Source organism: Rhamphochromis longiceps, linkage group LG19 (assembly GCF_057381845.1).
Source record: "Rhamphochromis longiceps isolate RC_006_pf linkage group LG19, R_longiceps_female_GT1.1, whole genome shotgun sequence".
Lineage (NCBI taxonomy): Eukaryota > Metazoa > Chordata > Actinopteri > Cichliformes > Cichlidae > Rhamphochromis > Rhamphochromis longiceps.
In genome coordinates, this window is record NC_140575.1 from 2945402 (window position 1) to 2957721 (window position 12320).

At 45.3% G+C, this 12320-nt stretch overlaps 1 protein-coding gene, 1 long non-coding RNA gene and 1 pseudogene across 4 annotated transcripts in view; 1 reads left to right on the forward strand and 2 right to left on the reverse strand.

Annotated features, from left to right (window-relative positions):
- The window catches only part of LOC146646011 (uncharacterized), a 238836-nt gene that overhangs the window by 18302 nt on the left and 208214 nt on the right, over positions 1-12320 (reverse strand). The gene's annotated exons all lie outside the window — the stretch shown is intronic.
- Positions 192-12320, reverse strand: part of baz1a (bromodomain adjacent to zinc finger domain, 1A) — a 36222-nt gene continuing 24093 nt past the window's right edge. For all 3 annotated transcript variants that reach the window (XM_085392424.1, XM_085392423.1, XM_085392425.1), the window contains 7 exons: positions 5966-6130; positions 4500-4708; positions 4319-4417; positions 3254-3432; positions 2773-2981; positions 2219-2306; positions 192-2123 (listed from right to left, as the gene is read on the reverse strand). In XM_085392424.1, the coding sequence (XP_085248550.1) occupies positions 1948-2123; positions 2219-2306; positions 2773-2981; positions 3254-3432; positions 4319-4417; positions 4500-4708; positions 5966-6130 (1125 nt within the window). In that variant the 3' untranslated portion in view covers positions 192-1947. The remainder of the gene's footprint in view (positions 2124-2218; positions 2307-2772; positions 2982-3253; positions 3433-4318; positions 4418-4499; positions 4709-5965; positions 6131-12320) is intronic.
- On the forward strand, positions 10042-10841 carry LOC146646014 (uncharacterized; annotated as a pseudogene).

The window sequence follows — 12320 nt, forward strand, 5'->3', positions numbered from 1 at the left end:
TGTGGACTTTACATGATGGCTTTCATTTTTTTTTAGATCCTGATTAATTTTGATAGTAACAAAGACCGGTGAATATTTCAGTTATCGCCTCAGATTATAATGTACGAAAAAAAAAAGAATATATAATGTAAGAAAACAGATTCACAACAGCAACTTTCAAGATGAAAGATCATGTGACTGGATGTAGTTGCTTATAAAAAGGCAATTTATTTTTACATTAGAACAACAAACAGATGAAAGCTTCAGGAGGAAGAGGGAGGCTAGCAGTCATAAATAAAGACAATACTGAGGCTAAATAAATACACAGCAGATGGGGAGGGGAGGAGTGAGGCTGCAGCAGCTCCAGTGTAGTGTCTACTGCTGACCTCCATCCTTCAACGCAGACATCATCATCATCATCATCACAGCATGTAATTGACAATGCTGACAAAACCAAAACAACTAATGTAGAAAAACTCAGTAGTCAAAAAACAAACAAACAAACAAAAAACTACAAATCCACAGAGGCAGCTGCAGCTTAAAGGACCAGCTCAAATCGTGCACTTCTTTAGTGATCAGATCTGATCAGACTTTTGTGTTTTGTCAGATTAACAAGGAGAATTGTTATCAAGTAGCTCAATGCACGACAGACTCAGATCCACGCCTTTAAACTGAATCCCGTCTGAATGGAGCTTTAAAGGAATCCTTTGAGTCTCAATGCTAAGCTGGGGGAAGGTGTTCCTGAGATGTTGAAGCATCTTCATAGTCTCTCAAACTGCATCTATAACTCTGCCAATGCAATATAATGAAAGGGTTTGCACTACTAGCTGCATGTTATTGGTTACAGTTTGAAATTCACCCAGTAGATCATTACAGAAGTCTGTGGAAGCCACAATCAACACAGTCTGGTTGAATTGATAATTAGCATAAACAGGTGTACATGTACATATTACCTGCGTGTTTTAAATTTATACATCCCAATAAAAACAAGGCTGTTGTTTCAGTGTCATCATTAAATGAAATTTAGCCAAAAAGTTTTTATGGTCTTCTGATTGTATCCTAATGAAAAATCAAGCATTTCCGTTCAAACCAAGCTAAAGTTACTCAGCTCTACGCCCCACAGTGAGTCTGAGTGCATGGAAGCTGCAATCACGTCAGCCCAAGGGTCATGCTGCAGGCTGTGCATGCCATCAAATAACTTCATGTAGAGGAATTAATCAGTTATTTTTCTATTATTAAATGTTCCTTTGTAAACCAATCTGGTCATACTTCACATGCTAGAAAACCTATTTAAATACAATTTACTGGTGTAATAGTGCTGGCCACAGACTTCCATCGATTGAGCCCCGAATCCCTGCAGCTGCTCCGCTTCAGTAAAACTAGCTGAAACAGTTTACACTGAAATCACAAATCCCTGAGAAAACACTGAGGGCCTCAAGTCCCAGAGTATTTAGTGGTTTTTGCTTTTCTGGATTAAAGGAAACATCAGGTGAAATCAGGTGGGACTCTACTGTCGTTACAGCGCCACAGGAATGTGTCTGTGCCCATCAATCTGCTACATGTCTGTCTATCCAATAGACTAGAAATAAATGCCCTGATCAGCAGGTCATACAAAGCCTAGCTCACAACTTTCCCATGAACTCACAGCAGCTGCAACGTATTTAATTTTGAGAGAGACGCTTTTAAACGCACAACACATGAGAAGGGCAGAGCTCCCAGAACAGATTCATGTAAGAAGCAGTGGAAAAAAGCTCATTTTAACAATGGAACTTTAACTCTTTTTAACATTAATTTAATGGTTCTGCTGACCTTTGCCCTCCGTTATCCCTTTGCTTAACGGAGCACACAGGTTGCTAATATATTTTGACACCTTTTCAGTCCTTCGGGAACAAAACAACTGCAACTTCTACATCTGTCTCCTCTTTCCAGTCCCTGGACGGCGGTGAAGGTGACAGGAGTGCGTCTGCTTCAGTGTCGGGAGCGTTTGGTGGGCAGGGCAGAGCCGTGCTCCAATAGGCCAAGTCTGCTCAGCTCAGCGTGGAAGAACCGCTGCAGTCGATGTCCGGCCTTCGCCTCATTAGTGTGACGAGGATTATACTGAAGACAGTTGGAGAACATCAGCTCCACATCTGAGATATACTCGCCTGCAGACACCAAATGGAGAGAAATGAGAGTCACATGTTCACATTGTGCACAGAAGCACGCATGTTCTGACCGCAGTGATCTACACGTGGCTCACCTGCAGTCTGGTATTCACAGTTGTTGACTTTCTCTCTGATGGTGTTCAGCGCAATCGGATTCTTAATGATGTCATAGTAATCTGGAACCTGTATGGAGATGTAACGGGTGAAGAAATATGCTACAGGCTGCGTTTCTGGTCAGACACAATGACATCAAATATAGACTCGACCCGGGCCTGAAGTTAATTACTACTGTGGAAAAAGTCTAAATGGCAACTGCTCCATTTCCCAGCATGACAATGATCCCAAACGTACTGTCAAAGCATACCTGCATATTGCTGCATCCATTTCCCTCACAAAACAAAGGATGCACAGTGCTGTGGTCCACAACATCTTCAGAGTTAAACCTCCATCCTGAACCATAGTTCATGTTCCTAAACCTGACTCGTCTGCTTTTCCTACCAAGTTGTGTTTGAGGTAAGTATCTAACTGTTACTAAGATGACTAAATTTAATTCTGATGTAAACGGACTGAGAAACATTTCTGCTTCGTTTTCATCAACTTCTTGTTGGTCTAAACATAAAACTAAAACACAGCTACATGGGTGCAGTACCTGGGTTCTGGACACCAGCTTCATGAAGGGCCAGCTGTCTTCATGTCTGACTAGCTCCACTGTCAGCTGTTCACAGGCGGACAGCTCGTGTACTCCTTGGTTCCTCCCAGAGGAACGACGGTTAGAGGACGATGAGGAGGCTCCTGGAGAGTGTGACGAGGGAAGGACAGGCAGGATGGGTCTGGACAGTTTACGAGGAGCGGCGGTTTCTACAAGGAGCAGAGGGAGAGACCGATGTGTGCTCAGATCAGAGCAGCAAATGCACCAATTCTGCTGGCTAAGAATCAGGATGGTGCCACTGTGGTCCATGCTCCTGTACTGCACAGAAACCTGCCTGGACCACAGTGTTCACCTGTCAGAGTTATTTGATGTTAACTGGCTGGTTACTGATTGGTGCACACATTGTTGAGTGGATGTTTATATGTTAGTTGTTAAAGTTCACCCTCAGCAGGTGTTTACTGTTTGCTGACTGGCTGCTTACCTGTTAATGACCTCTTGCGAGACTCGCTCTGAGCTGGTGCAGTTTTGGTGTTGCGTTTGCTTATGTGACTGTTTGGCTCCACGTTCTCATGGCTCACATGAGCACCAGTCCGACTCCTGGAGCGGGTTGGAATTTTCCCATCAGAGGCCGGAGGGGTTATGGGCTTTTTCCCTGAGGATCTGTGATTAGACAGAGTCAGTAAAGTGGGACTGGAAACACAGCAAACTCATCTAGATTAACACAAAATGAAGTTTCACAGTTAGCATAAGTAAATAGTAAAGTTAGATCAGGACTTGTTGTGACTGCACTAAAGTTTAGTTTCGCTGCTTTATAAGAAAGCCCTCCACAGAGCCAGAACATCTTACTATTCATCACTGATTGAAGAAAATAAGAACAACCCCAGGTTTCTCTTCAGCTCTGTAGCCAGGCTGACAAACAGTCAGAGCTCTGTTGAGCCAACCATCCCTTTAACGTTAACTAGTAATGACTTCATGAACTTCTTCACAAATAAAATTCTTATAATTAGAGGAAAAATTACCAATAATCATCCCACAGATGTAACATTATCTACAGCTACTCTTAGTACCATTGATGTTAAGTTAGACTCTTTTTCTCCAATTGATCTTTCTGAGTTAACTTCAATAATTACTTCCTCCAAACCATCAACGTGTCTTTTAGACCCCATTCCTACAAAACTGCTCAAAGAAGTCCTGCCATTAATTAATTCTTCGATCTTAAATATGATCAACCTATCTCTAATGATCGGCTATGTACCATTTACATTATACATGCTTTTCTTAGGCAGTATCATCCCTGAGCCTGGTTCTGCTGGAGGTTTCTTCCTGTTAAAAGAGTTTTTCCTTCCCACTGTCACCAAACTGCTTGCTCATAGGGGGTCATATGAAGTTGGTATTTTCTCTGTATTATTGTAGGGTCTTTACTTTATATTATAAAGTGCCTTGAGGCAACTATAAATAAAATGGAATTAAGGTAAGGTCAGGGAATATTGCAAAACTGCCATCAGGACTACATGACCTAAGAGGTCAATCTATGGTAGACACTCACTTGGAGGCTGATGTGTTTTTCCCTGACGTGGTGATGCTGTTCTTGGGTGTGGCCTGTTGGCTCTTGCCCTTGGGGAGTGGAGTCTGCCTCTTCTTAGGGCTGCAGAGATTCAAAAGAAAAGCTCCAGAACGATTCATTCCTGAAGAACAAGGTCATTTATTGATTTATTTTTAACACTTACTTCACGACAACTTCTTGCTCCTCTTCCTCCTCTGACTCTTCTTCAGATTCCTCCTCCTCCTCCTCTTCAGACTCTTCCTCCTCCTCTTCCTCATCATCATAGTCTCTTTCCTCCTCCTCGTCAATAGACGAGCGCTGACGGGATGGGAGGCGGTTGGATCTCTGTTTGGGTCGACAGTCTGGACAAAACCATTCACCTTCTGGAACAGACTGAGTGAAAACACACTGGTTGGTTCCCTCAAACATGTCAAACACGTGCTCAGCCTGAAGCTGCCTCACAATCAGAAGCTTTCCAACTGTGCACACAGCTCATTCTTTTCAAAGAGTTTAAAAGGCAGATGTAATTGCTCCAGCGTATTAAGGCCTACACATGGGGGTTCCTCTCAGTATGACATGCTCCTCCCATAACAGCTGGGGGCAGCCTCATGGTGTGACAGTGTGAACGGCACAAATCCGATATTTTCAAATCCGCTCTGGGTCACTTTCGTATGTGGTGCTGAATCTGATACATATCTGATGTTTCAGAAAGCGACTGCTGTTTGATGGTCATGTCGCATTAAATCCGTCTTTTACGTCACCGACACAAGACAGACGCCAATTATCAGCGCCGGAGAAGACGACGTGAACGCTTCCTGGTCATCCAGCGAAACTCTTGGGAAGACAACGTAAACATTTTATTTGTACTGTATAATCTGCAGATTCTGACAGAAATCTGCAGCTATCCTTTGAAGCACCGCTCCTCTCTTAAACAGCAATAAGGATCATTATTAGGTTATTTACATTATTATGTAAATAACAAAATAACTTAAAGCAAAAATTGGGAAACGTGAAGTCCGAAGTCTTTATATTAAGGCCATCAGTCAAACATACTGTTGCTCTGGGTCTAAACAGAGCGCGCTGTGTGTGACGTCTTCTTTTGCACATGCGGGCGCTTTGAGTGTTCACACTAGAGCGCGTTTGCTGTCGCATTTTATTTGTACTGTGAACAAGCAGACAAAAACATCGGATTTGATCAAAAACTCGGAATTAAGCATCAAGACCTGCAGAGTGAACGTAGCCTTAGACTGAAGGACTAGTAAATCCGGTACTGACTAGTAACAACAGCGACGATCACTCAGCCTGTCATGCACATCCCTGGTAACGGTGCTGTTCATGGCAAGTTCAAGAAGGTTGGGTGGAGCAGGAAAAAACATTTACCTGCTTACTGCCCAACCTGCAGGTTTTGCAATCACAGAGAGCACGTTTTTTTAATTCCAAATACTTGCTGGTTCATGGCTCACACACTTCATACATTTTATATGTGAAACTAGAAATTTGTACACAGGAGGAGGAAGGAACACTAGATCTCTGAATTTAGCACATTTATGCAAAATAGTAGATGAAAGAAAACAGCAGCACTGTAAACATGCAGTGTTAGTGCACCTGCAAACAAAGCTGTCCCTCACAGTGCCGGTGTAGTGTGCCTACCTTCATGCGTGGCCTCAGACAGTGGGTGTGGTGTCCTCTGTCACAGCTGTCACATAGCACCATGTTGTCTGCATCTCCTTTGCATCTACAGATGCGACAGCGGGCGTTGAGAATGGAGCGAGACCACAGGATACTTCGCTCCAGACTGGACAGGTGAACAAACACCTGAAAACAAACCACCACATAAACTTGTTAAGACGTTAATTCAACCATAAACATCAGGACGGCGCAGAAATCACCACAACATAAACCTGAATACATTCCTAAAACTATATATTGGCTAAAATCTCTGAAGTTTTTATCTTCAAAAAAGGTTTGTGGAAAAAAGACAAAACTAAAACACCGAGGTGGCTAAAAAGCTCCAAGTTTCTCAAAATTTCATTTCTCAGTCAAAAATACAAACACACAAGAAGAAAAAAGAAAAAACAAAGAGTAGGACAAGAAAAGAACTTGCATGAGCTCAGGGGGGCGCTAGTGAGCCGTGGGATAGCTCATCAGAATTACTTAAAAAATAAATCTTTGAATACGCTCAAACATGCAAATTTATAACCTGCTAATCAATGTGGATAGATTTTTTGAGAGTTTTTCAACAGTTGTGAAGCCTAAACCTAAGAGGAATGATGCGAGCGATGTAGGCCTGGAAGCCTCTTCGGACTCACCCAGTGCCCTCACCCAGTGCCCTCACCACTGCATTTGCAAAGTGCAGATGGATACTAGGTGTTATGCAATATGAAGAAACGCTTTACCGATCCTAAAGAGGCCCTCGACTACACAGTCGAGGCCCCCCCCCAATTAATATTAAAATCTGTAACATAATGTATTGTTTGGAGTTTAGTCTGTTACTGTTGCTATTTTTACCATTTCTTCTTGGAGCAACTGTAACTCTCATAACTTCCTTAGAGATTAATAAAGTTTTCTGACTCTGATAGTTTCAGGATGAGCTGCCATTATCCAATCACACATCTGCTTACCTCCATCTTTTGCTCGTTTCTCCTCCTCTTCTTTTCTCTTTTTTCTAACCTGAGCACCTGATGGCTTTGAACTTTTCTTGTCCATCTTACATTGGTTTTAATTTTGCACTCCAGTATGAACACAAATCCCTCAACCCAAGGATCACCACAACTTAACCTAACAGACCTTAGTTCACAGATTCTCTTTGTCTAAAGTGTATTTCTGGGATTTCACACAACCCAGGATTCAAATCATGAATACATAATGGGCTTGGATTTACAACATTATAAATGAAATGTGCTCTATTTGGAAGCAGCTGGCCCCTCCCCTTTCGACGGCTTGTGTGAGACTTTAAATCATCAAACTGTAAATTTTAAATTGTTATTGATCCTTTACTCCTGGTCCTAAACTGTATATTTATTTTCTTACTCTTCTTATATATATATATTGTTTGTTTACTTGCACTGCTGTAACTGCAGCCTCGTCGTCTCGTCTCTCTACATACTGGACTGTCTGTAGCGGAGATGACAATAAAGTTTACTTTGACTTCAGCAGCGAGCAGGCGCACCGAGGGCTCTCGCGCTCACTTTTCGTGTACAGAATTTTGAAAAAACATCGGTGCAAATTATAAAGTTAGGTTATAAAGTCTGTATCATGATGTCTGGTGTTTTCGTGTTTGTTGTTTTGTTTTTATTTTGTTTTATTTTGCGAGTTGGTTATTAGATGCTGCTCCAGCCAGAGAATCCCCCGCCGCCCCGCCCTCTCCTCTCTGTGCCGCAAACGGAGGGCGCCCTTACTCCCAGCAAATGGGCGATAGAAAACCGATCGGTGCCTGTGCCATTCCCAGTATGCGCTGGCTGACATCGGGGCAGCAGGAGTACGAGCATTTATTTTTTTTTGCCGATGTCCGTGATGCCCTGCTCTACATGGTTGTAACTGGAGCAGGAAGCTCGTCAGCCTATGTATGACAGCAATGTGGTGAAACATAGCACCATACGTATTCTTAAGCAGATTAAACTACACTTTAATTTGAAGTCTTTATCCCATCATATCTATTCTACATAACACATTTAGACTTTGGAAACAGGTAGGACAACCACTAATCAACACTGGGAGAGTGTCTTTGCCTCTTTCAAGCTACCAGGGAGAAACTTTTCCAGATACCTGCAGATAAGAGAGACTGTCAGGAAATGCGTACAGGGCTGTGAGAGTCTTAACAATTAATGTCTTGATAAAAGTCTGCAACTTTCACCTCGTAGGAAGAAATTACTTTCTTTGTCTAGCTTCGCTCGGTGTTTCACTATGGGAATCGCCTCGGCATGACCAACTACGGAATCTCCAATGCCACCATGTCTGTCTATGACAGACCTGTCGAGCCGTGCTCAGGGCTCCGCCCCCTCATTCTAACACGGCTGACCAGCTCCTCCTAACTCATTCTCGCTTTCTTCCCGTGACAAACTACTTTTAGCTCCCACAGTGCATCCAGGCTAACTTGATTAGCTGCTTAACAGTTTTCAGGCGTCCCGTGTAGGAGCACGTCGCCGAACGCAGTTTTTCCGGTTCCAGTTTGGATCGTGCTGAGTAAGTCCTTCGAAAGAAGTGTACTTAGAGTTGCACTGTGGAACAGCAATGCGTCAGGCGAGCTGTCCCAGCGGTTCCTGGTTTTAGTTAGCGAGGTAGCCGATGTTGTGTAACTCGGGCTAACGCGTTACGGCGAGCTGTTCGTTCAGTGTCCGGCTAGCATTAACTTGTTAGCAGGCCACGAACCACATTAGCGTCTCACTAGCATTAGCTTGTTAGTCGACCTAGGGTTCGGTTAGCATTAAGTTGCTAATGATATAGAGATTGACAGACCACATGACTTTCGCGCATTGCATGTCGGGAACTGGAGGCAAAAACAATCCAAGTACCGCATCAAATGCTGCACCGCAAAACGTTCATTCTCCGGTTCCAATACCTTGTTGCTTTTTCTTTGCCCCCCAAAAAGGTATGTACAAAGACAGACTTGATGAAAAGTCAAAGAAAAGATACGAGGAAAAAAATCAAAGGAGTGAAAGGGTTAGACCCTTACGAGCACACAGAGGGACAAAAGACGTTAGCGTGCTGCCCAACTTTCACCACGCTCATATTTATAATCATACGGTTCTTGGAGTGAGTGCACACACTCATGAAGTTTAGTAACTTCAGGTCACTGCAACAAGCCCAGGTACAGTTTACGGACGGATGGGTGCAGGACCTTGAAATGCACCGTGTAGAACGACAGACCATCGTACGTATCATAAGTTTACCAGTCTCACAAATCGTCTTCATAAATACACATTCGTTAACCGTTTATTAATAGGACCTTTGAGCTCAACAGTAATTAATTAGTAGTGGAAATAATTTCTGGTTCGTTACAGAAATGTAGCAGTGACAATAATATTGTATGTTGTAATCGTACTGGGCAATTAGTGATACAAAAAACCTGTTTTACCCTGTGAATAAAAGTATATGTTTTTGTCAATGTACCATAATAACAGAAGCGAAACGCAATATTGTGTCAGGACAATTCACTATTTATGCACAATAAATAAAGGAGCATAGCACGACCATTTCTGTTCAGCAGACTGACCTTTGTGGAAATGCTTGGAGCAGACTAACCTGTGAGCTGGAGTGTTCTGGGACGTTATATTTGGTCTTTGAATGGCTGCAATCCAGTCGCCTCTTTGTTACTTCGGAAACACGACTCGAACAATTTCTCTTCAACGACGTAATCCGATAACAACCGATCTCTTTACCCGTCGGCTTCCCGTGGCTGTCATGCGACCGGCTATTGCAGTTAATAATACAACAGCTTCTTGCCATTTTTGTGTTTCTTTTTATTGCTGTGTAACGGATTTCAATTGAAAGCCTGCGTGCGCTAGTACCTCTTGCCACGAGTTCCCAGAATCCTTTGCGGTTTTACCCCTGAATGACGTCACATTTTCAATCTCTATTGGCTAGAGGAGTGCAGCTAACGTGTCATGACGAGCTGACTCTCGCAGCGACTGGCTCGGATTTAACACCCGCTGCTAGTCCTAGCTACTTACGGGCTAACGTGTCGAAACGAGCCTGGTGTAGCCTAGTCTCACCCCTTTCCGCTAACCATGTCTGCGGCTCCTACTCCTGCCAAAAGGTCGGAGCCGAAGGCCAAAGAGGCTGCATCCCGCCCGTGCCCCGTCAATGCCCCCATCTCGGGCAGGGACCCTCATCCAATGTGCATCATCTGTATGGGTGCCAAGCATGCTCAGGCTTCACTGGTGGCCCTCAGGGATGCCCACACTGTGCTTTGATGCCAGAGAAAGTCCTGGAAAGGAGGCTTAGAGTAGCAGTAACGAACAGTCAGGACCCCTGCCTGTTGGCCGCTACTGCTACGAGCAATATCCGTCATCCGCGAGCCTCCACAAGCTGGGCGGACATGATGGAAGAAGAGGACCTGCTCATGCCCCCATCGTTCGAGGACCTCCTCGATCAAAACGTGGGCGAGCCGGGTGGCGAGGACGCGGAGGGCGATGCCGACTCAGACCTCCTCGACCTGGTGGACATGGATGAGGAACAGGAGGATGACTCTACCTTTCCTCCCCAGCAGTCCAGGACACCGAGTGTGGCTGAAGTTGCATCCCCGGTGGACAGCAATTTGTACGAGGTCTGCAAACGGGCCAAGCTAGGCATCCCATGTCCAGCCGCCCAGGATGCCGAAGGGGCAGAACGCGACCTGTATGACAGCAAAAGGCTCCCTCCAGCCTTGCCGCCATCGAAGCAGCTTCTGCCAGCAGTCCCGGCCTGCATGAAAGAAATGAGTCGCTATTGGTCAAGCTCTTTTAAAAGCAAGCTTCTGACCAAGGGCTTCTCTAAGCTTGAGATCCAGGGGATGGGTGAACTGGGGCTGACCGAACCTTCACCCTAACCGCAGGGCAATCTCAGCTTCTTCTAGCATTTCTTTGCCCAACAAGATAGATCGCCTCACGGCATCTATTTATCAAAGGATGTACAAATATGCTGCACAGTCAGTTTGCTCGCTTAATGCAGTCACACTGCCATCAGCATATCAGGCAGAAATTCTGGAAGACATGGGCCGTCAGCTTGACTCGGGTTCCCAGAACCCAGTCCTCTGGGATGAAATCTGCGTGGTTAATGATCTTGCAGTCGCGGGTGAGAGAGCCTTGTGGCTAAACCTGTCAGACCTAGGTGATGCTCAGAAGGCTGAGGTCATGGATGCAGCCTATGACCCAACTAAGGGTCTCTTTGGCCCAGCCCTGGAGAGAATGAGAGAAACAAGCACCCGCAGAAAGCAGGAGGGAGAAGCATTCAACCTCTGCTTACCCAGAAAACCTAACGCTCAGCCCCAGCAGGTGCCAAGAGCTGGCTTTGCCGCAACAGCAGCAGCTGTGAGAGGGAGACAGAGTGGGGTCAGAATGCAGAGAGGAGCAGGAGACCAGCAGGGTGCCCACCAGGCCAAGGTAGAGAACCAAAGACCTTGGGGCAAGCATTACTTTGCAGCAGCTGCTGCAAAGAACAAGCCGTCACACCCCAGAGAGGGGAAAAAGAAGTGGTCAGCCAAGCACACATGCAGCATTCTGTGTCACCCCTCTCTTATCCCCCAAAGAGAAGGAAGGTGTTAGAAGGGGTAACCAAATCACTCCAAGGTTCAGGGTCTCTGGAAGTTTCCAGTTCACCAGGAGCACCCTCTCAGTCTCCTCCTCCAGTTCAGGGAGGACAGACTTGTGGACAAATGGCGCAGTGTCACCAAGCATTCCTTCTGTGTCACCAAGCACTGCCCAGAGTCACCAGACACTTCACTGTGGTTTGGGGGTAACAAAAGAAATAAAACGTGCATTTCTGCAGCCAGGCAGTTTGCCAAGGGCAGAATGTCCCCCCAGTTTCAAAAATAAAAACACAAGAAAGTCACTGCCATTTGTCTTTGTTCCCAGCGGGGGGAGCTCACGCTCTTCCCGAGGGGGAGACCCCAACTCCTTCCGGGAGACAGGGGTGACGTCACGCTACCGCTTCTTCAGAGGCCCGCTCGCAGCGCGGCCGGAGCGGTGGCGCGCATGCGCAGTTCATCCCTGGGTCTCGTCAACCATTTCCCATGGTTACAGACTACAGTTTGCGGTAAAACCACCGAGATTCGGCGGAGTGTTAGCTTCTGTGGCCAGTCGCGATTCAGCGAATGTGCTGGAGGAGGAAATATCCTCCCTGTTACACAAATAGGCGATCAGTGCGGTACCGAGCGAAGCCGCTCAGCAGGGCTTTTACTCCCGCTATTTCCTCATCCCGAAAAAGGACGGAACGTCGCTCCGTCCTATTCTGGATCTGCGTGTGTTAAACAAGCATTTGAGAAAGTACACGTTCAGAATGCTCACACACAAGACGCTTTGTCGCTCAA